General features: G+C 40.3%; 1 protein-coding gene across 6 annotated transcripts in view; it reads right to left on the bottom strand.

Annotated features, from left to right (window-relative positions):
* Nucleotides 1-8,462: 8,462 nt before the first annotated feature.
* Nucleotides 8,463-26,926, bottom strand: part of TGFBR1 (transforming growth factor beta receptor 1) — a gene marked incomplete at its 5' end in the record, with an annotated part of 34,997 nt that continues 16,533 nt past the window's right edge. The window contains 7 exon segments of one of the 6 annotated variants that reach the window (XR_001371364.2): nt 8,463-8,536; nt 9,324-9,456; nt 14,882-15,003; nt 18,520-18,650; nt 20,215-20,339; nt 22,563-22,719; nt 25,404-25,571. Coding sequence is in view for 4 of the 6 variants with exons in the window: in XM_027765504.1 (XP_027621305.1) it covers nt 11,242-11,388; nt 18,520-18,650; nt 20,215-20,339; nt 22,563-22,719; nt 25,404-25,571 (728 nt within the window). 6 annotated transcript variants of the gene reach the window in all.

Below are 26,926 nucleotides of genomic sequence, written 5' to 3'. Positions count from 1 at the left end.
AGAACAGCCAGGCTAGAGGTTAGGCCCAGTGGGAACTGGCGACCACGAGTGTACACAGGAAATGAAGAGCTGCAGAGTTCCAGCTGCTAAGGATAGAAGGGCAGGGCTTGGAGACTCAGGACAGGTTTGTTGAGTGAGAGTGGTGTCTACAAGGACCCTCCAATAGCTGGGCTGGGGAATGCAGGTGTGGTTCAGCCCAACTGCATACCTGGGAGCAGGCTTTAGGAGCAAGCCTACAAGACCATTTTATAGAAGGGGCAGCTCTGAGAGGGTGCACTCCTGCCTCCCCATCCCTACCCATCTCCTTAGAAGCCTCTTGCTTTTCACTTCTCAACTTCATACAAGTTGGTGAACCTCAATGTCTGGCATCAGGGAGACCAGAAGCTGCTGCCCCCACATTTCAAACTTGCCGACAGGCACATGAAAGTGGAGACAGACCAGGGCCAGGGAGGCCCCTGACTGCCAGCATTTGGCCCTATAATCCTGAACCATTCTTTTCTTTTTTCTCAGTCTTGGTTTCCCCACCTAGACAGTAAGATTACTTCCAAGAAATCTGTAAGGCTCTGGCCAGCGCAGACATTCTTCAAAATGAGGTTTATTTACGAGTGTTTTGTTTTGTTTTTATCATCTGAGCTGCTGTCAAGGAGGGTGGGGTGCAGAGCTGAGCTCAGAAACGCAGACAAGGAGTTAGCAGCAAGCTGTCTAAACAAGATCTGAATGGAAGCATTTCCCTGTTAATTAATGGCTGCTTTTGAGGTTATTAAGTTAGACTGGGTAGGTGTGTGGCCTTTCTTTCTACTGCCCTTCCAATTAACAGGCACTTTGCTTGGTAAATGTTAATTTAGAGTAATTGGGCGTGCAGATGAGGGGGGGGTGCAGGCAGAGGAAACAATGCTCCCTATGCTGTAGGTTAATTGCTAGTAAGTGTCCTCCCACAGCCCTGGTCCTGGATGATTAATGGCCTTGAAGTTATGGGCTGAAACCCCTGAGGGTCAGTAGGACTGTGGCAGGTTTAACTCCTCAGTGACCAGGAAAAGGACAGAAAAAGCCCAGTGGCTCCTACTGGCTTTATGAGCAAGAGATGTTGGGGTGTTTCCCTCACCTGGAAAACAGGAAGATGGGTCACTTCCAACTGGGATGTTCAGAAACCAAGGGTCAATCAAGATGCGGGGAAGAAAAGTTTCATTCTGCTGATAGAAGGAATCACTAACTGGAGCAATGATTATCCTGAGATATTACTATTTGGGGAAATAAAGTTGAATTCCAGAAACTTCCTGCACCTTCGCTAAGCCTCTGTTCATATTCAGGCCCTTTCAGCTAAGTCAGCCTGTGATGGTCAACTTGATGCATTGACTTAGCTAAGCTATAGTCCCCAGTTACTCAAACAATGCTAGTCTAGGTATGGTCATGAAGCTATTTTGTCCATGTCATTACTATCAGTTGACTTTGAGTACGGCCAGCCTAGATGGCCCAGGTGGGCCTGATTCAGTCAGTTTAAAGACTTTACGAGCAGAGCTGAGACTTCCCTGAAGAAGTTCTCCCTGTGGACTGCAGTTCAGATCCTGTCCCCAACTCCCAGCCTGCCTTTCCTGATGGCCTGCCCCTAGAGTTCAGACTCACCTAATAAGCCCACATAGTTATACCAGTCAGTTCCTTGCAATCAGTCTCTTCCTCCATATCTTCCACAGGGCTTAGTGGAGCTCTGACTGCTACCCAATCCAAAAGTCACTCAGGGCTGGAGGACAGCCTCTGAGCCACTCTTATTTCCCCTGACTGCGCATCCCAGGAACTCAAACGCAAATCAGGGGTAGCTCCCCTACCTCCCTGCTCTCAGAGTCCCAGGGTAAAACAGCAGCTGCTGCCCACTGACGTGAGAGCCTCCCAAGCCCAGCTGTCTTTGGGGCTAGGATTCTATCATCACCAGAGCAGTTTCTCCCCTGAAACCTTCCTCTCTGGAAAAGGTAATGACAGACAGATACATTTTTCTACTGAAGAAAAATAAATTATTATGATAGGCATAGGATGTAGTTACACATGGTTTATTGTGCAAAAGAAAGTGGAGAAGTATTTTTAATGTATTACTTAAAGAACTTCCAGGTTATAAAGGGGAAGAAAAATATTGGGTTATTAGAAAATAGATACCTTTTGCATAGGAAGAAGAAATATGTTCAGATTTACATAAAGAAACATTTGAATGATAAACTAACAAATAGGGTTAGCAATGGAGGTGTACTTTAATTCCATTTTTCCATGAACTTTTTAAAGTACCTCGTATATGTAATGTTATATTCCTGTATGTTTTATGTTTATGTGTATTTTATGTCTCACAAAATGCTTGAAAATTTTCATTCTCTTTTTACACTTCTGTAGTTTTGGAAATGTTTTAAAGAATGATAACTTGTGTAATTAAAAACATTTGAAAAATAGAATATTGTGTGAAGATATATCTAATTTTTAGCTTGCCTAAGGGACTTACTGCTTTTGGTAAGGCATGGAGTTAAACAGAGCAGAGAAGAACTACATTTTGTAGAATTCTTCATCTAAAACAAGATCGACCTCAACTGTTCTCTTACACAAAAACAAATGCCCACCCAAAAACCAAACACACTGAAAGATCAACACTGCCACCTATTGAGAGTTTGTTGGAGAACTGGCTGATCTTGGAAGGCCTTTGTTTTGATTTTTAAATAACATTACCTTTGAGACCCGCACAGACCCAAAGTCTGGGTTATCTTTCACTGGGCACAGGGATTACTAGCACTGTAAGAAATCAGAATTATACAGAGATGCTTGGGAAAGCATGAGCCACAGTCACAAAACAGTTCAATAGTGTGTGTCCAGCTAGTTAAGGGTCTACCCAAGGGGACATGGCCTCAGGTTTCTCAGTGCCTATGGCAAAGGCTTAGAGTGTGGGGCCCTAGAAGACACATGGGGAGTTATACAGTAACATATTTTATTCTGCTAAAAAGAATTTTTAAATAAGTGATATCTTCCAAAAATATTCCTGAAAACAGCGAATGCACCCTTAGTCACTGAAATGTGTTAACAGAGAAGCAATGCGATCCTCAAATCTGGAAGTGACAGTAACGAAGTCTGCATTTCTGAAGGATGTTAGATTGCATGGCCTCTGTATGCATGTTTGTGTTCAACAAAAAGCTTACTAAATCCTTCTGTGTACTAGATACTGTACAAGGCCCCTTATACCTAGAACCACAGACCCTGTTAGACTGGCTTCTAGAATGACTCACCCATAGTCAAGGCACCAAAGAGTCCAGGAAGAATTGTATATGTACCTGGAAAGCCATCTTGAGACGCTCAGTCTGTATTTGGCAAACACTGGAATTCTGTACTACACTTCAACATGCTCAGGACATATTCCTTAAAATTCCAGGTCCTGCAAATTTAACGAACCCAACTCTAGCTTCTTTAATTTTTTGAGACAGAGTCTTGTTATGTTGCCCAGGCCATCCTTGAACTTGCAATCCTCCTGCCTCCTTCCCAAGTAGCTAGGGTTATAGCAATGCACCACAGCACCTGGCTCTTCTGTTCTTTTTAAAAGTAAATGTTGACAATCTTGACAACGAAGAAGATCAAAACAGATCACATTTATTTCCTGGTTTCAAAAAGAGAAACAAAAAGACTGCATTATTAGGTTGTCAGGAAAGTCATGATGCATTTTTGCACAGAAAAATACACAACTTTCCTGACAACCTAATAGAATCACCAAATATTAGATTTGAAAAGACTTTCAAAATCCTCTGGTTCACTAAACTTAGACTGGTCTGAAATCTACAAACAAGAATTCTGATTGTTTTTAAGAGGATGGTACCAGAAAAGAAACATAAAAAGTCAGTAATAGTGGCCAGCAGATGGTGTAATGGTAACTTGCTAGACTCTCACATAGCTGACTGCAGTTCGAGTCCGGGACCTGGTGGCTTAAAATTCATGCCAAGCATGGGTGTACATACATGTGTGCCCAAAACCCCAGGAGGAGAATGGAGAAGGGATTGTTATGTCGACTCCCTTCTCCCTTGGGGAGGCGTGATTTCTTGCTTTCCACCTCTGTCTCTCAGCAAGCACACATGCCCTATAGCAAAAATCTCTCTCTCTCTCTCAAAAAAAAGAAAAAAGTATATACAGGAATTGTTATAGAGTCAATGCTCATAAATATTGAGTGTAGAAATATTCTTTTCACTTTAAATAATTCAAATTTAAAAGTCCCAAACTTACATCTTGCTAAAAGGTGCTGATTTGTGACTAAGGAGAGCCTTCCCCTCCCTTCTTTAAAGTGACATCAAGTATGAGAAAAATAAAAACTAATAAAAGAATGATGGAAATAATTGATGGAATAAATAATTAGAACAGCAAGTGGAAGGTCCAAGATTGGTGAAGCAGTAAGGACAAAAAGAACTGAGGGAGGGGCTGGGAGGTGGCGTGGTGGTTAAGGTGTGGGACTTCCATGTGGCCAACATGGTTCAAGTCCCAAACCTGGCAGCTTGAAAATAACGCTGTACACACACGTGTGTGCCCAAAATCCCGAAAGGAGAATGAAGAAGAGATTGTGACCATCCCACCCCGAGGGGATGATTTCTCACTTTCTCCCTCTCTGTCTCTTTCTCCAGCAAGTACATGTACCCTATGGAAAAAAAAAAAAAAAAAAAAGAAACAAGGAACCTGGAACCAGGACTGCCTCCATAAAGCTTGCAGCCTCCATCTGAGGATCCCAGGGTGAGAACTCTGTGTCCGTAAGGTAAATACCCAGCTCTGTAGCTGCATTCCGTCAGGTCAGTCCATCTTCGTGTGGGATGGCTGGACATTTATTCTTTCAACAAGCTCTTCTGGGGCCTGGTCTGAGTCAAGCTCTGGATTAAGAAAGAGGTTCCCAGAAAAGGGTCAGATATAGTTCCTGGTCACAGGGTGTTTCTATCTGGTTGCAGCAGCAGGCTTTGGAACCATCCAAGGACACAAAGGGATACAAGGGCTTGAGAGAAGTATGTGTTCAGTATGACATGGCACCGGAGCCGGTGTAGAGGGGTCATTCAGAAAGACTTCCTGAGAAGTGGAATCGTACTTCTGATGGAGCATCCCAAATATGCAAGGCTCCTGGAGGGATCCAGCAGTTAGCATCCAAACAATCACTGAACCTCTTTTGTTCACTCTTAGGGTAAATGCTGAGACAGGAAAAGGGTGGAAACCATGTGCTTCCTCGAAGGGGAAGAAAGAGACAGAGTCCCACAAATCTCTAAGGGGGTTAAGGTGAGCATGAAGTGCAATTAGAGGTTGAGCCAAGAGATTTGGAAAGACTGCAGAAGACCAATGACCTATCAACAGGCAGGATCAGAAACTGTGGTGGAGGAAAGGCCTTTTGAACCTTGGGCATGATTCAAATTTGCAAGGTAGAGGAGACAGGGACGTGCAGTTCCAAAAGAAAACGGAGCCTGAGAGGCAAGAGGTGGTGTATGGGGAACACGGCTGGCACATGGATTACGCCAGGTGGGAACAATGGTAGGTGAGTTGTTTTTCCTTTAAGAGATTTATTAAAGTATAATTTATACATTATAAAATCACCCATTGCATGTGTACAATGAGTTTAGTCAACCTACAGTTGTGCATCCATCACCAAAATCAAATTTCAGATCACACCCATCATCCCCCAAAGTTCTCTCATGCTTTACATTCTGCTTCTTTCACTTAGAGTAATAGTTTGTGGTTCATCCACGTTGCAACACGGATTACTAGTCCATAAACCATAAACTGCTGTATAATTACACCAACCTTTTTTTTTTTTGGTGTGTGTGTGTGTGTGTGTGTGTGTGTGTGTGTGTGGGGTGGGGTTTTTTACACAAGCTCTTTGTGTGTGAGGGATTTAGCACCCTGGGCTGTGCCCACTAGAATCCAGCTTTCTTTCTTTTTTTTTTTTAGTGTTGTTTTTTTTTTTTTTTTTTTGTGTGTGTGTGTGTGTGTGTGTGTGTGTGTGTGGCATGGTGTTTTAAACAAGGTCTTGCTGTGTATTCTCCTCCTGCCTCAACCTCTGATGTAGCTGGGACTACAGGCATGCAGCACCTGGCTTTTAGGGTGCTCTAGGAATCAGACCCCAGCATCTCATGTGCCTTCAGCCTGCCAAACAGTAACATCCGGCATGTATTACTGCAGATGGACCTAAACATACGTCTCCAAAAATCAATTCACTAGGTGGTGGGACATTTAGATTTTCTACAACTTTGTCTATTATGAATAATGCTATTACAAGCACTCACCTGCAAGTCTTTGTGTGGACGTACGTTTTCATTTTTCTTAGGTTAGGATTGCCAGATTTAGCAAATTAGCAGCACTAGGATATAGCCCATTTGGTCCTGGGATAGATAAAGTTTATTTGTTGCTGGATTCACTTTGCTAATATTGTTCTAAGGAGTTTTGCATCTACACAGGATAAAATATTTTAAATATAGTTTAAGGACATACCATAAATTTTGATAGGCTGTGCTTTAATTTGTATTCAGTTAAAATTATTTTCTAATTTCCCTCGTGTTTTCCTCAATAGATGGATCATCTAAAACTGTGTTAATTTACAAATATTTGGCAACTTGCAAAATGTGTCAACTTCTAATTTAATTTCAATGCAATTTGAGAGTATGCTTTCTATGAAATTTATCCTTTACTAAAGTCATTGATATTTGTCTTATGTCACAGCATATGGTCTTCCCTGGAGGGTGTTCCCAGTACATTTGTGGAAAAATGTGCACCCTGTTTGTGGGAGGGTGGTATTCTACAAATGTCAGGGCAAGTTGGCTGATGGCACTAAATATGTTACATGCTCAGTGATTTTCTGTTGAATTGTTCTATTAATTATTGATAGTGATATCTCCAAATATCCAATTGTCTATTTCTTTCAATTTGGTCATTTTTTTCCATCATGCATTTGAGTTCTGTTGGTATATACATATTTCTGTTAATTCTGATATATTGACCCTTTTAGTATTTGCAATATCCGTCTTTATTTCTAGTAATATTTTTGGTTTCTAAGCTCATTTAAACATTAACAAAGCCATTCCAGTTTTCTTAATGGAACAGTTTCCCATATTTTCAAGCTATTTGCCTCTGACCCTAAAGGGTGCCTCTGCGGGCATTATATGGTTGATTCTTGTTTCTTAATCCATCCTGACAATTCCCACTTTTTGATTCAAGTGTTCAGTCCCCTCACATTTAATGCACCTATCAGTATAGTTAGACTGCTAGCTGCCATTTCGCTACTGGTTTTCCAAATATCATTTTCTTCCCTCTTCCTCTTGCTGCCTTTTGTGTTAAATATTTTTAACGTACTATTCTCTCTCTTGATTTTTTTTCACTATATTTTATTGGTGTGACGTTTTAATGATTGCTCTAAGAACTATGATAATATAGTTCTATGGTAATATATAGCATATGATAATGTATTACTATGATAATAGAAAGCATCTCGGTTTGTCACAATCTTCCTCAAATTAAGACAAATGTAATTCTGATAAAAATAGCTTTGTCCCAGTAGAGCTTCCCTTTGCTACCCTCTTTGTGTTACTATATACATATGCATGTATGGTACAACCCAACAGTTCTGTCTGGGAATTACAGTCTTACACAATTGTATGCCATTTACAGAAGATATATACTTACTGTGGCAGGCAAATGCATCCCTAAGATTTCCATTCTCTAAAATCTAAGCAAACACTCATCTTGGCACTGCTGTGCAAGGATTTTGCAGATGAAACTGAGGGTACTAACAGGGAGATTGTCCTGGACTTTCAGATGGGTCCAATGTAATCAAAGGAGCCTTCCAAGGCAGAAGGGGAAAGCAGAAGAATCAGAGATGCAGTGCAGGAGAGAAGATGAGGCAGAGGGGAGCTGAGAAAGGAAGGGAGACAGAGATGCAGTGCAGGAGAGAAGATGAGGCTGAGGGGAGCTGAGAGAGGAAGGGAGACAGAGATGCAGTGCAGGAGAGATGAGGCAGAGGGGAGCTGAGAGAGGAAGGGTGGCAGAGATGCAACTCATTGTTGCTGCCTGTGAGGATGAAAGAGGGGACCACAAACCAAGGAATGTAAGCGGCTTCTCGAAACGATGATGCTGGTCAGTCAGCAAGGAAAAGGGGACCTCAGTCCTCCCACCACACAGAATTGACTGCTGCCAGCAACCTGAGTGAACTGGAAGCTGATTCATCCCAAGCCTCCAGAAAAGAATGCAGCTCAGGACACCTTGATTTTGACCTTTTAAAATCCAGAGCAGAGAACCGAGCCACATTATGCCAAACTTCTAAATGGCAGAAGTGCGAGCTCAGGGTGGGTGCTGTTTTAAGCTGGCATGTGTGCAGTAATGTTACGGCCGCAGTGCATCACAGTCATACTTAGCTACATGCTCCCCGATTCTGGTTCTCTTCATGTCACCCTATGGACTCAAGTTACCATTTGATGTTAGTATTTTCAGCCTGATGAATTTGAGTATTTCTTGTAGAGCAGATCCACAGGCATCAAGTTGTCCTGGTCTTCCTGACAGTGTCTGGAGCTTCCTGAAAGCATGGGAATTGCTCTTGAGCATCCCATCCCCCCGCTGTCCCTGAGTCAGAGATCCTAAGGAAGGTTACACCAAGCAGGTCAAGTAGGCTGTGTGTGGGCTGGGGGTGGGTAGGTTTATTTTTGGGCCAGATATCAGAATGTTGCATCCTCAGCTGCTAGGACTACAGGCACATACTACTGTGCCTGACCTTCAGAGTGGGCTGGGAATTGAACCCGGGGCCTCCTGTGTGACCTCAGCCTGCTAAGCTGCAGTATCCAGAGAGTACTACCATGGCTGGGCCCCAAGATTAGATTTAGGAGTATCAGACTTCCTGGGGACTACCCAGAGGGAATGGCAACTACCTCTGGGTTTATTTCTTCCAATGTGCCAGCCCTGAATTTGAGTCATAACCCCACGATGCTCAGCCATCTTGAGCAGGCTAAAAGAACTCAAGAGGGACAGGAATCACCTTCCCCGCTCTCTTGGGAGACCAACAGTCAGAAAGGACCTGAGCTGGCAGGGAATTCTGCTACAGCCTGTTCGTGCTCAGGCTGGGGTGCTTGAAGCTTCGTGAGCCTGAGACTGGGGTGACCACTGAGACTGGCTCTGGGGCCTGAGCAGCTGCTACTGGGGCAAAGTCATACAGCCTCCGAAACGCAACCACCAGAGGGTGTGCTGTGCTTCCTCTTCCGGGTCAGAGAAGCTCACAAGGTGGAAGGGTGGGTGAGGGAAAGGCGGCTTTCCCAAGCTTTGCACACAGAACTTACTCTCTGGCCTCACCTCTCTCAAACCCAGCTCACCTCTGCCATTCACAAAAGGACAGGGTTCCCAGGTTCCTGTCACTCTCATGTGCCCTCCTCCTTCAGACATCATCAGTTGGTTCCCAACCTTCCTCATTGCAAAAGTCAGGTGAGCTCATGCACATCAAAGCACCTGGACAAAAGGCAGACATTAGCTATTGCATGCACAGTCCTCTCTCATATCTGAAATTAAATCCCCAAGGCACACTTAATCCACTGTTCATGGAGTGCCCATATCTGTTCATTTGTGAACAGCCAGGACCACACATTTTCTTGGGGGTATTAGGAGCACCAAGCAGCAGTTCTAATTTTATTTTAGTGTTGATCCCATGTAATTTTTCTCTGTATGTTTAGATATGGTCTCACTGTCATGATCATCCTCTCTTGGCCTTCCCCCAAGCTGTTTTTCAAAAAGTTTATTTATTCCATGAGAGACACAGAGATGCACACACAGAAACAGCATCCCTAGTAGGGTCTCGACACTGCAATCTGCCCCACTGATGTACTGAGGGAGGTCTCCCAACATACACCAGTAACCTTGCTATATGAGTCATCTCACAGAATGTTGCGTTTTAGTGCTCGACCACCGTCCAGCCCCCTTACCTGGCTCTTTTTGAGACAAGGTCTTGCTATGTTGCCCGGGCCAGCCTTGAGCTTGTGATCCTCCTGCCTTAACCTTCCTGAGTTGTTGGGATTACAGGCACACACACCACCATGCCTGGTATTTAGGTCAGACTGGGAATCAAACCTGGGCCTCCCAGGTGGTCCCAGTCTACAGAGCACAGTACTCTAGCAGCCACGCCCCTCCCCTCCACAACACTGTAACACAACAAGAAAACCCTCATTAGATGTGGTCCCGGGACCTTTGACCTCCAAACTGTGAGCTGAATAAATCTTGAATTCTTAGAAATCATCCTGTTTCAGGTATTTTCTATTATTGGCAACATAACAGACTAGAATATGCCTCTATCTATAGCAAATACATTTTTTTGAAAGATTTTTGTTATAGGGTGCATGACTTGAACCATGGTCCACTATGTGGGAGTCTAGTGACATAACCATTATGCTATCTGCTGGTCCCCAGCAAATACATTTTATAATAACATGGCTCATTCCAATATACACACTTTATTTTAAAATATGCCACTGGTACTTGGGAAGAAAAAGTAATTTATTTGCATTGCTTCCACTTTCTACTGTAGTGTTAGGACTTAACATAAGCATCACTCTTCTATTTCCTATTTACAGTTCATTCAGAATATTACTACAAATACAATATACAATTTTTAAAAACTTATGGGGAAACGCAATTTTTGTCTTTCTCTCCTCTTTACAAGCTTTTCAAAATCATTTGACTTAAAAGAAAATTTATATGGACATTTTCTGTACATATCTGAAAGAGCAGAGATCACACCGATAAAACCTAAAGAACTTTGCACAAATACAATAAAATACAGAAAACAAAAAATACAGATGATGTTATTTGGGGTACAAATATAAACAACACAGTACCATTTGAGTAATTTAGTAACATAATACCCATCTTTTACAGAAATAAAACTGCAAACCTGGAGAATGCGCTGACAAATATTAAACATTATATACACAATGAGGTAAATGTACCTTGGTCTCTCGAGAGGTAATTTAAGTTTAAAGCAACTGACATTTTGAAGCATCTCCTTGACATATAAAGAAATATCAAACACCCCAAGCTATTGGCACGATGTGAAAAAGGGATATCAAAACACAGTTCATGATATTCAATTCACAAATCTTGTTAAAAAATAAAAGCAAATTCACTGAAATTCTTTTTAAGTTCTAAGAAACAGGCTGAATGTTATTAACCATATTTTTTAAAGTTTACATTTACGAATAAGATTGCATAATGAGATTGAAAAGGTGAACGTCCTGACAATCCTCACAACATCCATAGGAGTCCAGCATCCCTAGAGAGAGAAGGCCTGCAGGTATTCCAGCATTCCACATCAGACACAAGGAGCTGCAGGACATGTCCAGAGCTATTCGCAAGGGTCTCAAAATATTTCAACTGGAGTTTTCTGCTGAGCTGTAACAGAAGGTTATTTGAAATCTCCACCATTTGGAGCCACAATACTGCCACCGTCAAGAAACAAAAGTTGACTTACAATCATTCTTTCAGTGCAAGGATAAAAATAAGCTTCTGATATGATATGTCTATGACTGATCTTACTGTGCATTTAAATTAGCATTTTGCCATTCTGTTTCACAAAATCGTCTCTCACCTGACGGTTCTCAGACATAGAAGAAAACAGGTAACTCACACATGGACTGCAAAAAGGCCAAGCAACCACTTTCATTTTGTGATAACTGAAATGTGGAATTTTTGATGGCCATGGCACTGTACACCAACTCAAGGCACTTCTTGAGTACTAGCATTACAGCAGAATTATAGGCTTAGCTCCCCTGGCCTTGCACTGTCCTACAGGGCTCCACCTGGCCATTTGCTTCTGGACCACCCACCGACAGCTGCCACCTTGCTGCCATCCCACTCTTCATCCACAGCTAAGGCAAAGGCAGAGGGCAGCCAGCAGGAGCATCCCCAGCCTTAGCTGCTCAATCTCCAAACTGGAGATCCCTCCCTACCACATCCAATGACTCAAGTAAATGCAAGTACATCCCACATTTCCACCAACCATTTTACTGTAAGTCTCAAAAGCAGCTCTTCTGTCAGAATGCTGTGGGGAGGAGGCAAGGGTTTCTGAGTCAAGGACCAGTAAGGTAGCAGGTTGGGAGAAAAAGAGCTGAAAATAGGAAGAACCAAGGATGTCTATGTCCCACTAAATCATACTTCCCACAACCCCATTCTTCCAGGGTAACGTGCACAGGTAATGCGCCAGAAGGTATATTCTAGCCAAGTTGCATCTTGGAAGATGAGCATCTTAGGATAGGCGGTATAAACAAAGAATTGTGTTTCTAAAAGACAAAATCATTACTGAAATTTATCTGCAGTTATGGCCACAGTATTCACAATCCATCCCATCTTTTAAGTTACTCTCATTGTCAATATTATTAGCCAATTGAAGTTTATCAAACTGTCCCTGGCCAAAAAAGGAATAGTCCCAGTAATATGTAAACTCAATTTAGAACTAAATTCCAACACTTAAGAAAAAAAAAAAATCCCTGATTCATCAAAAGTACATTTTATCTGTTTAGGCAAGACTTGTAACTCAATCTTTGATTTAATAAAGAATATCTTCAGTGAAAGTTGATTACCTTATATAAAAGTGAGAAATCATGTATTACAACTTTAAATCAGACAACTTTTGGTATTTTCTTAAAATTATATAAAAATAGTTTTAGTGATAAAATGCATTGGTCCCCTGGATTTTATAAAGCAGATCTGGTAGGCTTAGAAATAGAAGAAAAAAAGGAAAGAAAGAAAGAAAGAAAGAAAGAAAGAAAGAAAGAAAGAAAGAAAGAAAGAAAGAGAAAGAGAGAAAGAGAGAAATAAGTACCTGATCATGAAACTAGATTATTAAACAGGTAATACAACACAACTATATAAACAAACCTTTCAAACTCATTCATTTGCTTTGATAAAATCATGGAAATGACAGAAAAACTCAAATTGGTAGTCAAAATATAACCTCTAAGCACATTTTCCCCATGTTTTTAAACACATAAAATTGACACTAAATTCCTATTTAATATATGTCATTCATTCTAAAATTACTTTGGTTTTAAGATCAAATAGTCTTCAAATTTATTCTATGTATACAAGATAAGACATTATCAGAATGCAACAAATTCAGTGAAAATGGCCTCTGTCTCTTTCTGACCAAAATTATACTTGGAAATGTTATTAGGACCCTTTTATTGGGGAATTGATAACACTATAAGGGCAAAGTCTTGCTTCACAGTTATGATCCTTTTTCCCTCTCAAAATAAGATCACAGTGATAAAAAGGACTTTGAGAACCGTAAAAGCCCTGTGAAGACTTTATCGTACTAGAAATAAAAACCACTTATTATAAGCTAGTTGCAACTTAATGTGAGAAGACCATGACAAATTTGCTTTAAACATTTAATTTGACTGAAAACATCTGTAAATGGAAAACCTATACTCAGAATGTCCTTTAGTTACCATCTCTCCCAAATATCAAGGGGGCACTGAATTCATTATGTAACTAGGTAAGTTAAGCAGTTGTAATATCTGCATAAATAAGGAAAGACTGAATTAAAAGCTGCCTTCCTCAAAGTGTAGTGAGACCTCAAAACCACACTAACTCTAACCTTAGGTACAGAGAATCCACTGAACATTTATCCTACAAAACAAAGGTGACTTTCTCACACACCTGTTATCTATTCAAATTATTAACTATTTTTGCCTTCCTAAATAAAGGCCTATTATTTATCATTAACCATATTCTAATTTTAAATGTAATTCATTTCTTAAAAAAATAACACTGTCTTTGATCAGAAAAAGAAAAAAAAATGGCTTATGGAATATCACACAGCTTTTCACAAGCAGCTAGACAAACTTTCCCTTTTAGAAAAATTAGTCTGTATGCTACGAACTTTAAATTATTAAAGTACTATTAGCATCTGGAGTGCCACTTGATTTTTTAAGTATACTTAGACAATACAATTAAAATGTAGAAAATTGATGTGAGATATTCAAACTTGACCATGATAACAATTTACTAATCAATGCCACTTCATTTCTTTAGTGGTTTAAATACATTTTGGTAAGAGAAAGGCATTTTCAAAATGGAATTGCGAATGACATACCACAAAAACCCTTCCAAAATACAAAACAGGAAAGTGCGGGCTACCCAGAAAAACTTTTTGAATTCAAACACTATAGCTTTTAACACAGAGACCCTAAGAAATTCTACTCATCTCCATTAGAACAACATAAGTGGCACTTACTGGTATAGTACAATCCCATTTTGAAGGCATGTAATGTTCTGAATGTGTGAAAGAACAATAATAGTATACAAAATACAATTGCATAAATTATGTTCCTCACTACTATATGAGGTCATTTTTTAGACTTAAGAGTTTTAAAAGTGTTAGCTTTAAGATCCTGAAAAATTGTTTAACAGTACATTCAAAGTCTGAATCAAAAGAACTCTTTAGTGGTTCAGAATCCTCTGAGAATGTACTAACCAGGAGTAAATTCCTTTCTTTAAAAGTAAGAAATGTTTCATGTAACTCAGCAATCCAGCTCCTTTGCCCTTACAGCTGATCTTCAGCATGGCAGAGTTACCTAAAGTTAAGACCAGCAATCAGTTTTTAAAAAAACAAGTTTTGTTAATAAAAAATAAAGGTAGACTACACAGCATTTTATAACTGTCCTGGGGAAGAAGCGTTCATAGTGCACAGAAAGGACCCACACAGCTGTTTCCTGGGTCCAAAGAAATCCTGGGAAGTTCTAAATTAACCTTAATACGCTGTTGCAAAAGGAAGCAATATCCTTTTGTTCCCTCTCAGTGAGGTAGAACAAGTGACCTCCCAAATTAAAACCCAGGAGCAGATATGAAGAAAAGCAGAGTTCAGGCAAAGCCACAGAATTACATTTTGATGCCCTCCTGTTGACTGAGCTGTGACAAAGTTTTCTTGATCCGCAAAGCTGTAAGCCTAGCCGCTCCATTGGCATACCAACATTCTCTCATAATCTTAGCCATGACTCTCAAGGCCTACAAGAGAATATAAGAAAAATAATTACTGTGTGCATCACTTTCCACTGATCTAGACTAAGAACCTTAACTACGTATCTCCTCTTTGGATGACATAAGTTATTTTGTTTCAGCATTATTTGAAATAGCACTAAGCAGAAATGTAGAAATGACTTAGTTTTCCTTCAATAGGGTACTAATGCCAACTGCTAGAAAAGCATACCAAGCACACCTGAAAAAGCTGAATCATAAACCAGAACAGGGAAAGGCAAAGGAGGAACCTGGCTCGCATTACAGCTCGCCCCAAACCAAGAATCAACCGCATGAAGTTTCTCCAGGGTAAAGTAGAGGAGAAAAATAGGATCAGCTCAAAGAACTAGAACCACATATCTGTCTCTCTCCAGTTTCACTCAGCTCAGTGACTGCCCTGCCTCAACCCCAGCAGAAAACAGGTTTGTATCTGAGAGAGTAAAACAGATTTCTAGCTTGAGGAACACAAGAGCAAAATTTCACACCAGAAGCATACTGAAGGCTAAGACTGTAAGCTTTCTCCCTAAACTATGGGTAGCAACATGTAATATCCTTTTGGGGATATATTTTTTAATTGACTTTTATTATTATTTTAAGTTTTGCTAGAGGCATGTGTACTTGCCAAAGACAAACAGAAAGAGAGAAAGAGAGGGAAAGTGAGAAAGTCACACACACCCCCACCACCACTGCCATGGGGAACAGTCATGCTGCGATCCCTTCTCTATCTTCTTCTCCATTTGGGATTTCTGGCCTGGTATGTTTCTTAAGCTGCAGCAGTCAGTCATATGGGATCCAGTTGCCTTAACCATTACACCACTGGCTGGCCTTTTTTGAGGACATGTTAAGAGACTGACATTAGTGGTTCCCCCAAGAAAGCAACCTAGGTTACATCTTTCTAAAGATCACAATCAATAAGCTCCATTTACCCACACACTTCCTATCAGCTTTCAGAACTTTTCTTACATATGAAGAGAGTGAGTCTGTTCATACATTCAAGGAAAGTAATGTAAAATGCAGAAGCTGAAACAGAAAAATGCAACTTGGAAAAAGAAGTTGTAGAGAGAGAAAAACATATCAAAAATCTATCATTAACACCCTCAATAACAGCAAATACTATTATCATTTGTAATAACTATTATGACAGTTCTTATTTTTGTTTGACTTTGCATTTTCTTTTCTTGGTATAGCCTCTTTACTCATTGTTGATCCCTCATTCCCAATGTTTCTTTCATTCTCTGGGTATTTCATATTACGTCCTTTTGTCAAATGTTTAGGGATAGAGTAAACATGCCTAATAATGAACAAGAGGACTATTCAGAGAACAAATGCTCCTAGAAATTAAAAATGAATGTATAAATGGGAAAACTCAGTAGCATTGGAAGTTAAAGCTAAAAAACCTCCTAGAAAGTAGCAGAGGGGAAGAAAAAGATGAATAGGAAAGAAAAGATAAGAAAATTACAGAGGTTCATCAGGTGACATAGCATTCAAGTAACTAGAGTTGAATAGAGAAAAGAGACAAACAGGAAGAAAATCACTAAAGAACACATTTCCTAAAAAATCAGTGTTTGTTTCCAGATAAAAAAGGAACCAATGCCAAGTACATATATATTCATTCAACACACATTTATCGAATACCTACCATACACCAGGTAGTCTTTTAGGTGCCAGAGAGGTAGCAGCGAACAAACAGATGAAATCTCTGACCTCATAGAGCTTACCTGCTAGAGCGCTAATGCATGTAGTAAATAAATTACTGTTAAATGCACGAACTCTCAGATAGTGGTAGATGCTAAGCAGAACAATAATTTAGAGAAGGAGACAAAATATATTAGGCAGGAGGGTGCCACTTTAAATACATAGAGAGGTAATGTCTCAGTGACAATGTACTATCTGAACAGAGACCAGAAAGGGAACAAATGATTACAAATGAATCAGGAAGACGTGGTCCAGAAAGGAGGACTCCACATAGAAGAAGGGCAAAGGGGGTCCCAGGATGAAAGCTGGACAGTGGCTCTGAGAGCGACCAGTCCGGACTGGAAGTAGTCAAAAGGCTATGGAAAATTCCCATTTGGCTATTCTATTGGTTTCATAGTCTTGATGCATTTCAACCATTCAGATATTTATAAAATCTTAGGAAAGTAGAAGACTGAATAAGTGGTAAGTTCACAGGAAACTAAGGAAAAATGAGAGCAATGGCACTAATTTAGAATGGCGTGATAGTAATCGCAAATTACATGTGCTCTTAGTGTTAATTAACTTTTCTTCATGCTTAAAAGCCATCTGCTTAATAATCTGCTCTAATTACTGAATAACTGTATAAATACTTTCAATTTGTACTTTATGTTATAGTATTCAGAACAAATTTTGAAAAGACAAAATCTAGTCCCATTTTCATTTGTTAAACTATATCACTTGCAAATTCTTTGAGCACGCTGAGATGTATTTCAAGTGGGCCTGGATATATGATTTTCTTTTATTTATTTTTGGTGCACTCGCCAGACAGACAAAGAAAGAGAAAGGGAGGGGAAGAAAGCACCCCTTCACCCCACACATAGAGCAGTCATGCCACAATCCCTTTCTCCATTTCCCTGCTCTGTTGGAATTCTGGGCATGCACATACATGTGCCCAGCATGTTTTTCAAGCTTCCAGGACCAGGATTTGAATCCTTAACCACTAGGCCACAGGGCTGGCCTGGATATGATCTTGTTGGAGATAGTGCACTCTCTTGATATCAACGGTTCTGCTGAGTCCTACATTATTTTACAATATAAAATTTAACTACTGAAGTGATCAGTTTTTAAAATTTTTTGTAAGCTATAAAACTTCAAATCTGGAAGGATATGACTTGTTTCACCAATATTATAACAGTAACAACTAGCAATTAAAGACAGGTTAGATAAAATCTGTCTCACAAATTCTTTAAATTTATAACTAAGGAAGCATTTCTAAAACTTTTTGTAAGAACTGAGGTTGAGAAACTTGAATACTACTATAAAGCATTTCCCCAAAATTCCTGGTTAATGATCATCCAGATAAATAAAACGAAAAATCTGAAGCATCTCTGCAATCATCTTATTCAAGTTTCTCATTTTACAAAGGGATGTTAAGGTCTAGGGGACTGAAGTGATTTGTCCAAAGTCAAACTCTGAAACAGTGGCCGGGTTGGTCTAGAAAACAGGTCTCCTGACTGCTGTCCAGTATTCGTTCACCATCTGGGCTGCCCTGGCTGCAGGGAGACACTCATTTACAAAGCAGGTGCCTTAATTCATTTGGCAGACCAAAACAACGTTCTGTCACATTCGTGGCCACTGTAAATGCTCTGCGGTCTTTTCAATGTGCTTAAAATTGAACATGAAAATCAAATTACTCTTTTCACTCATTAGTTTAACTACTATATAAAAAAAAAAAGAGAATTCTCATCTGTTTTCCTTACAGAAAAATAGCAAACTTCCATTTATGAAACAGAAGTTTTAGAAAATTGCCTAAAATCAAAAAGAAATACTCACTTCACAACTCTGCCATCTGTTTGGAATATTTGGCCTTAATTTCTGTTCACAAACAACTTTTCTCATTTCTTCAACTGATGGATCAGAAGGTACAAGATCATAATAAGGCAGCTGGTAGTCCTCATGAATTCCTATATTGGCAAAAAAAATAAAATTTTTTTTTTGAAGAATTTAATCAGCTGATGCCAAACCATGAGAAGGATTATCTACAAAGCCTATCTCAGTGGCCATTACTCCATTGGGCAAGTGGAACAGGGCTGAGAGCTTTCTCCATCTCATCCACATCTATTCCAACAACCTGTCTCCCTGAGTCAGTACTGGGCGAACACCTTAAAACTAATATTGCTATGGGATCAGCAAAACAACAAAAACAAACAATAAAAACTATTTTTCACAATGGTTAACTATGAGCTGTGATGACCAGACTGATATTTTCCCCTACAGCCCTTTTATATAGCAAATGAGGGTCCTTTCTGTGAGTGCACAGCCTCTCACTTGGCACAGGGACCCACACTGTCAGTCAGACATGATTCCTCAAGGCATGTGTGAGGTAAAAGCCCCTTCCCCTGCCTGCACCTGCCAGTTACGTGTCCTACGCCATCACACAGAGATAAAGTCTGCCCCTTGCTACCTCAAAACCATGTGACCGTAGATCTCAGTCAAGCCTGGGTTCCCAAGCTCAAAAGACTATTTCTTGAGTAAACACTGAAAAGTCAGGGACCAGCAGATGGCGTGGTGGGTTAAGGTGCTGGACACTCCCACATGGCTGACCAGGGTTCAAGTCCTGAATCTGGTGGCTTGCTTTCTCACTTCCTCTCTCTCACGCTCTCCCTCTGTCTCTCTCTGGTCAAATTAAAAAATAAATGAATGAATAAATAAAATAAATAATAAAAAAAGGTGCTTAAAAAAAAAAAACACTGAAAAGTGTTCATCTTGAAATGAAACCTAGACATTAGAACAAACTTAAAGAGGCAATCTAATGTAATTTTATTTGTATATATAATTTCTAACTCTCAAGCTGGAAAAAAACCCGCAATTGTGGGACCAGCAGATGGAGTAATGGTTACATTGCTGGACTCCCACATGACCAACCACAGTCTGAATCCCAGACCAGGTGTCTTGAAAATCATGCTGGGAGGGTGTGTGTTCATGCCTGTCCAAGATCCCAGGAGGAGAATGGAGGATCAGGGATTGTGTTGTGGTCACTCCCATGGAGTGTGTGTATATGTGTGTGTGTCTCACTTTCCCTCTCACTATCTCTGTCTCTCTCTCTCTGATGAACACAACATGTGCCCTAAGGCAAAAATCTCTCTCTCAAAAAAGAAAAAAAAAAACAAACCATAATAGGTTTGAACCAGGTATATGCTAGATCAGCTTCCTAACTGGCCTCTCAAGCAGCTGTCCATTCCTAAATACTATGCTCTAAGACACTGAGGAGCTGAGTTTCAATGCTCCCTAAGAATCAGATGAAAACAGGAAAGGAACACAGTAGGCTAAAGCTATGTACGTGCATGTCATGCCATCTCCCCTCCCAATGGGTTCTACCGTCCTTGTTTTCTCTGGCACTCTCAGCAACGGCCTATTTCAGATGCTGTATAATTTATACTATATAATTTATTCAATAAAATAAAGGGCGGCAATTCTTAAATTACTTCTGTGCATGACAAACTTTGGGGGGATGGGATAGCAATTTACCACCAATGGAACATCGTCGAGCAATTTCCCAGAACACTAAGCCCATTGCATAGATGTCGGCACGTTTGAAGGATTCAAAATGTTTCATATTTATAGAATCATCGAGAACTTCAGGGGCCATGTACCTAAAAAAGCAATTAACATTTTATTGAATGGTGGTCACATTATTTTTGAACTGTTTCATAAATTTGTTTTTACTCTTAAGAATTCAAAATAAGACTTTTCCCACCCTTTAGCATGGCTCTGCTGTTCTTTTTTTTTTGGAGAGGTTTTTACTACAGAGCATGTGTGCTTGCCAGAAAGACAGAAAGCAATAAATCACCCCCCATGAGGGGATAACCACACTGCAATCCCTTCTCCTCCATTCTCCTCTTGGGATTTTGGGCATTCACGCAAACATGCCCGGCGTGTATCCAAGCCACCGGGTCTGGGACTTGAACCACGGTTTACTACATGGGAGTCCAGTGACATAGCCATTACACCAATTCCTGGTCCTGGCTCTGCTGTTCTTAAAAATGATTCATACTTAGGGACTAGCAGTTAGCATAATGGCTATATCGCTGGACTCCCATGCAGTCGACCGTGGTTCGCGTCCTGGACCCGGTGGCTTAAAATTCATGCCGGGCAGGTGTGTGTGAGTGCCAAAGTTCCCAAGAGGAGAATGGAGGAGAAGGAATTACGGAGTGGCCATTCCCCCTGGGCGGGTGATTTCTCACTTTCTGTCTCTCTGTCTCTGTCTGTCTGGCGAGCGCACGCGCCCTGTAGCAAAAACTTCTCAAAAAAAAAAAAAAAAGAAGAAAAAAATTATTCAACTTACAAAAAATGTCCTAAAGTTTAGAGAGCAGAACGTGAAAACCCAGCCCCAAATGATAGCATATTAATGTTCTGATAAACATCCTTTCAGAATCTCTATCTTTATACAGATAGATATATACATATAATAACATATAACTGAGGTCCTATTAGACTTAGGAAAAATACCTAAAATCCACACTAGTTTACAAATCAGTGATGTCAATTAGATTCCACAAAATGCTAAAACAATGCTACCTGCCTTATGATCTTGGTTTCCAATGAAAGACACACATTAACAGCTGTGACCGTTACAAATGTCCTAATGTACCATGCTTGCTTTCACGTACAGCAAGCAGCTACATATTTTATTCTAGAAGGCTTCTCACTAAAACAGGATGAAAAAAGGGGCAGGATCATATGACAGGGACTAAAACCATAGATACAACAGAATGCCAGTCCTCATACTGATGATGCTATATTATCACTTGAAAAATCTACTAAGATTACATATAGGTTAGGCCCCACAGAAACCTATAGCAACCACTGTCAAGGAACCCTTAACTAGTCAAGAATTATGAGATTTCCCAATGAATTCAGAAACCCATATTCCACTAAGTGCAATTTAAATACTCTAAAATTGCTGGCTCTGTCCAAGGCCAAGGCAGATGTTTTTGAAGAAATGTGGTAACAGATGTGATAAGGGCTTTCAGTCAGAAAGGTCCAGGTTCAAATACCAGCTCTTCAGCTTACCATCCATGTGAAGTTGGCTACATTACTTAACCTCTGGCAGGTATTTTCTTCATCTGTGAATTAAAGGTAATGACTCCTACCTCATTAGGTTCTTTGGAGGACCCAAGGACTCCACAAATCCTACTGAGGATTTACCACACATTAAGCACTGTGATAAATGCTGGGAACACAGGCTGCTCTCAAGCAGCTAGCAAACCAGTGGGTATACAAACACACGGGCAGTTACAACATAACATGGTAAAAGGAGCCTCCGTGCTTCAAGTTCAGTGTGTTCTGAGAGTCCTTAGAAGGAACACTTATAGTCTTGAACATCAGAAAAGGATTCCTAGGAGGAGGAATTAGGGAAACAGCAGAGAATGCAACACATGCTCTGGGACATAGCACATGCAAAAATTCTAAAGAAGTGAAAACTGAAAATGTGAAAAAAAAAAAAAACACAAAAAAAACTGAGATAACTAAAGCATGACATTTCAAGAGGGCATTAAATGAGATGATATATGGAAAAGACCAGTTAAGATGATTGGCACATAGTAGGTATTCTATAAATGTTAGTTCCTATCGTTACTGTAATTAACACAACTAATGGTGATATTTTCTAGAAGGGCCACCTTTCATCGGCAGGCATCTTTTTAAATCATGAAACCTTGACTTCAAAGTAGGTAAAACTGATCTTCTACCTGTGGGCAAACTAATAATAACTGTAAACTTGAGTTTCAGAAAAGATATGTATACAACAAATGAGAAGGAGAAGAAAAATATGCTGCTTTCAGAAGATATTAAATGCTATTTATTCACAAGTATACCTTTTTGTTCCCACTCTATGGTTTGGAGCAATATCAATTGTATCTGTGGCTGAATCATGTCTCACTGCCAGTCCTAAGTCTGCAATACAGCAAGTTCCATTCTTCTTTACCAAGATATTCTTTGATCTCAAATCTCTATGTGCAATGGCTGGTTTTCCTAAAATAAATAAATAAATAAAATAATAAAATAAAAAATAAAAAAAAATAAACATCATTACTTAAAAGGTAATACTGATCACAACCGCTGCACTGAGATTTAAAGGCCTCCCCTCCTAGTGTCAAAGCATTTCAGCTTTTATTACCCACAACACCTAATCACTACCCAAAAGTTGCTGAAACTACATTTCTTTAAAGAAAATGGAGACAATACAATGCTCTAAATGATGATGTTCAAAATGTAACTATAACAATTCCAAGATGAGGGAGAACATATTTCGGTTTGCTATTTGGTGCCTTATGAGTTCAGGTATAAGAGCCTAGACACAGACTGATGTTCCAGCCAGGAGCCCAGTATGTAGGTTGCTTCCCTTTCCTATCAACTACAAGAGACTCAGTATTAACCTTAAATACTAACCATTAGAAAAAGTGCTATGAAAAATAATTATAGGCTGGGAACCAGCAGTTAGCGTAATGGCTATGTTGCTGGACTCCCACGTAGTCGACCGCAGTTCACGTCCCGGACCCGGTGGCTTAAAACTCACGCTGGGCGCTGTGCGTGCGTGCCCAAGATCCCAAGAGGGGAATGGAGGAGAAGGGATTGCGGTGTGACCATTCCCTCTGGGGGGGTGATTTCTCACTTTCTGTCTCTATGTCTCTCTCTGTCTGTTTGGCGAGTGCACGCACCCTATAGCAAAAATCTCTCCAAAAAATAATAATAATAATAATAATAATTATAGGCTTAGGCCAGCAGGTGGTGTGGAGGTTAAGATGGCTGGATGCCACATGGCCAACTTTGTGGTTTGAGTCCTGGACCCGATGGCTTGAAAAACATGCAGGGCACCTAAGTTTATGTGCCTAGAATTCCAAGAAGAAAATAAAAGAGAAGGGATTGCAGTGTGGCCATTCTCCAGGGCAGAGGGTGACTTTTTTTCACCTTCCCCTGTTTCTCCAACAAGCACACAGTCTATAACAAAAACATAAAAAGAAAAATAAAAAAGAAAAAGGCTCAATTTGGTGGCACAGCTGGTAGCTTCCAGCACTGCAGGAAGCCACATGGCCAACCATGGCTCAGAACCCCAGCTGGCGTGAACACATGCTAGGCACATGTGTGCACGCCTAAGATCTTGATGAGCTGGAGAGCCAGGGAAAGGGGATCTTGGCATGACAAGACTGTGTTGAGGGTGCTTTTCTCTCTCTCTCATATACGTGCATAGGCTCTCTATCATGAATAGAGTAAGAAATAAACTTAAAAAATAAGAATTACAATGTGGAAAACTTGGACCCTTCAAATACTGTAGGTAGGAATGGAAAATGGTTCAGGCACTTTGAAAAAAGTTTGGCAATTCCTCAAACCATTTATATATGATCCAGTAATTCAGTTCCTAGGTATATACCCAAGATAACTGAAAATATTTGTCCACATAAAAACTTGTGAATCAACATTCACTGCAACAGTATTCGTAAAAGCCCCAAAGTAGATACAACCCAAATATCCATCTGATGAACAGGCACATGAAATGTGAGGTATCCAAACACTGGATTATCACTCAGCCATAAAAAGGAAGGAAGTACTCATACATGCTGTACCATGGGTGATTCCTGAAAACATGCTAGATGAAAGAAGCCAGTCACAAAAGCCCACGCAACTGTATGAGTCCATCTATATGAAATGTCCAGAACAAGCAAATCGACAGAGACAGAAAATAGATTGGAGGAAAAAGAGGTGACTGCTATTAGCCACAGGATTTCTTTTCAGAGTTATGGAAATGTTCTAGGATTGTGGTGATGGTTGCAACCGTGAAAATTCTAAAAACCACTGAAGTGTATATATATATACCTTAACTAGAGGAATTGAATAATCTCTGACAGGGCTGGCTAAGACAGAGCACATGTGCAGTAGTGTGGGAGCAGAGACGTCTTCAGGCAGTGGGTAGACAATTGCCAGAGCAGTGAGGGATTCTGGCGCCTGTCTCCCACATAGCAGGAATACTGCAGCATAACAAAAATTTCCTGGGACCAGCAGTTAGCGTAATGGCTATGTCGCTAAACTCCCATGTAGTCGACTGTGGTTCAAGTACCGGACCCGGTGGCTTAAACTCACGCCAAGCGCGTATGCGTGCATGCCCAAGATCCCGAGAGGAGAATGAAGAAGGGATTGTGGCATGGTGATTTCTCGATTTCTGTCTATCTCTCTTTCCAGTGAACGCATGTGCCCTATAGCAAAAAACTCTTCAAAAGAAAAAAAAAAAATTCCTAACTAAAATCTAGTCTTTAATTTTCCAACTATAAAATTACCTCATGTAGTCTCCGTATCTCAGGTCAAATAAAATTATTAGATGAGCATATATTACATAGCACATTGGTGTTTACCGAACAGTTTCACATTTCATTCGATATTACACATAAAATACATCCTCTTGGACTTGAACTCGAAAACTAAGATCAAGCGCCAACTGAATGATACTTTTAAGAACTCACAAAAGTATCAGTGTTGTTATAATGATTAGAAAATCTCTACACAAATTCCCAGCTTCCTAACTCTGAGATTTTCAACAGAAAAATAAAATGCTCCCACCTAAAAAATTCATATTAAGTATCTAATTAGGCTGACTTCTATCTTCTGAATAGACATTAGATTCCTGTGAATTTAAAACTTAAATAATAAAACTGCTTTAGACCTACCTTGGGTACCAACAATCTCCATGTGAAGATGGGCAAGACCACTTGCTGTGGACAGAGCGAGTTTTATCATTCCTTCCACAGTAACCGTGTATCTGTTCAAGTAATCAAAGAGGGATCCATGCTCATGATAATCTGACACCAACCAGAGCTGAGTCCACGTACCATTGTCTGCAAAATAGAAGAACAATGTTCCAGAGGGTTATAGAACATTTACGACTTACTTACCCAAAAGTGATCACTTTTACTTTCCATACTGAAATAAGACACCACTTAAGTTTGTGTGCATTTTCTTGAATACTGGGTTTGTCTCATACTTTTACATACATATCCTTTGGACCCTCAGAATAAGCCCCCTGTTCTTGAGATAAGACAAGGATAATCAACCCACTTAAAAGACCAGCAGTCATGTTCAAAGATGCTAATTTTATTGTGCCCACACAGATAAGTAGCAGAGCCGGGACTCTTGGGTGCCTAGAAAAATACCTGGGTCAGTCCAGGTGCTCAGTGGCTGTTTCTGGAAGGAGAGAAGGAACAAAGGAGGGCACTGCAGAGGGAAGGAGGAGGATAAGAAGCGTGTGGAGCCCAGCATGGCCACAGGGAGAACGGAACAGTGTGGGAACACACTGAGTGAGCTTCAGTGAGAAATGACAAGTCCACAAAGATGCCAGACAAGTCCAAGATTATTACTACCTTAGAAAAACAAAAACAGTGGTAGCTCTGACACATGGAGAAGCTGAGATGAGAACTTAAGTATTAGGTGGAAAACAAGCTGAGAAAGCTGGGCCAGAACCCAATTTATACAAGATAATTTTGAACCTAAACTACTTGAAAAGGGGCTCTAAAGTTCCTTTGTAAGCCAGTAACACAAATTTGAACTGTGAATTCTTTTTCCCTTAAGTCTGTTTGTTTACTTTCTCTATGACCAAGAGAGTGAGGGAAAAGAGAGAGAACCCCCAACAGGGTCTTGACACCACTATCCACCCCCAGCTTCAGCCAGCCCTGTATCTTGGGCACATGCATACCCAAGATATTCAGAAGGGTCTCCAGACAGGAACACAAAACCTTCCCATTGCGTCATTGCGTAAGCCTCACAGAGTAACACTTTAACACTGTGCCACCATCAGTCCCTGAAATGCTGTTTCCCAATGGACTTAGGATAACAACGCTGGCTAGACTCCTAGGAAAGAGTAAGCCTATCCACCAGAGTTTGAACTGAGATTTAGTATTTCATTATCATGAAATAAAAAGCATCACAACATTAGGAGACAGCACAATTCAGTAACAGAACACTTGGAATCCTTCTGACCTGGATTGGAATCCAGAGCCTGGCTGTTACTGACTGTGTGACCTCACACAAGTGTCATAACCACTGAGCCTGCTTGTTCTTTTATACAATAAGAATAACAGCTTACTCTGTAACACAATCAAGAAGATTTAAAAAACAGAATACTAGATTCTTTTTTTTTTTTAAAGTATAGTGACTGGCACGTGGGAATCTAAAAAATGACTTTTTTTTCTTTTCC

This window comes from Tupaia chinensis, unplaced genomic scaffold (assembly GCF_000334495.1).
Source record: "Tupaia chinensis unplaced genomic scaffold, TupChi_1.0 Scaffold138491_1, whole genome shotgun sequence".
Classification (NCBI taxonomy): Eukaryota; Metazoa; Chordata; class Mammalia; order Scandentia; family Tupaiidae; genus Tupaia; species Tupaia belangeri.
This window is presented reverse-complemented; position numbering and strand designations above follow the sequence as displayed.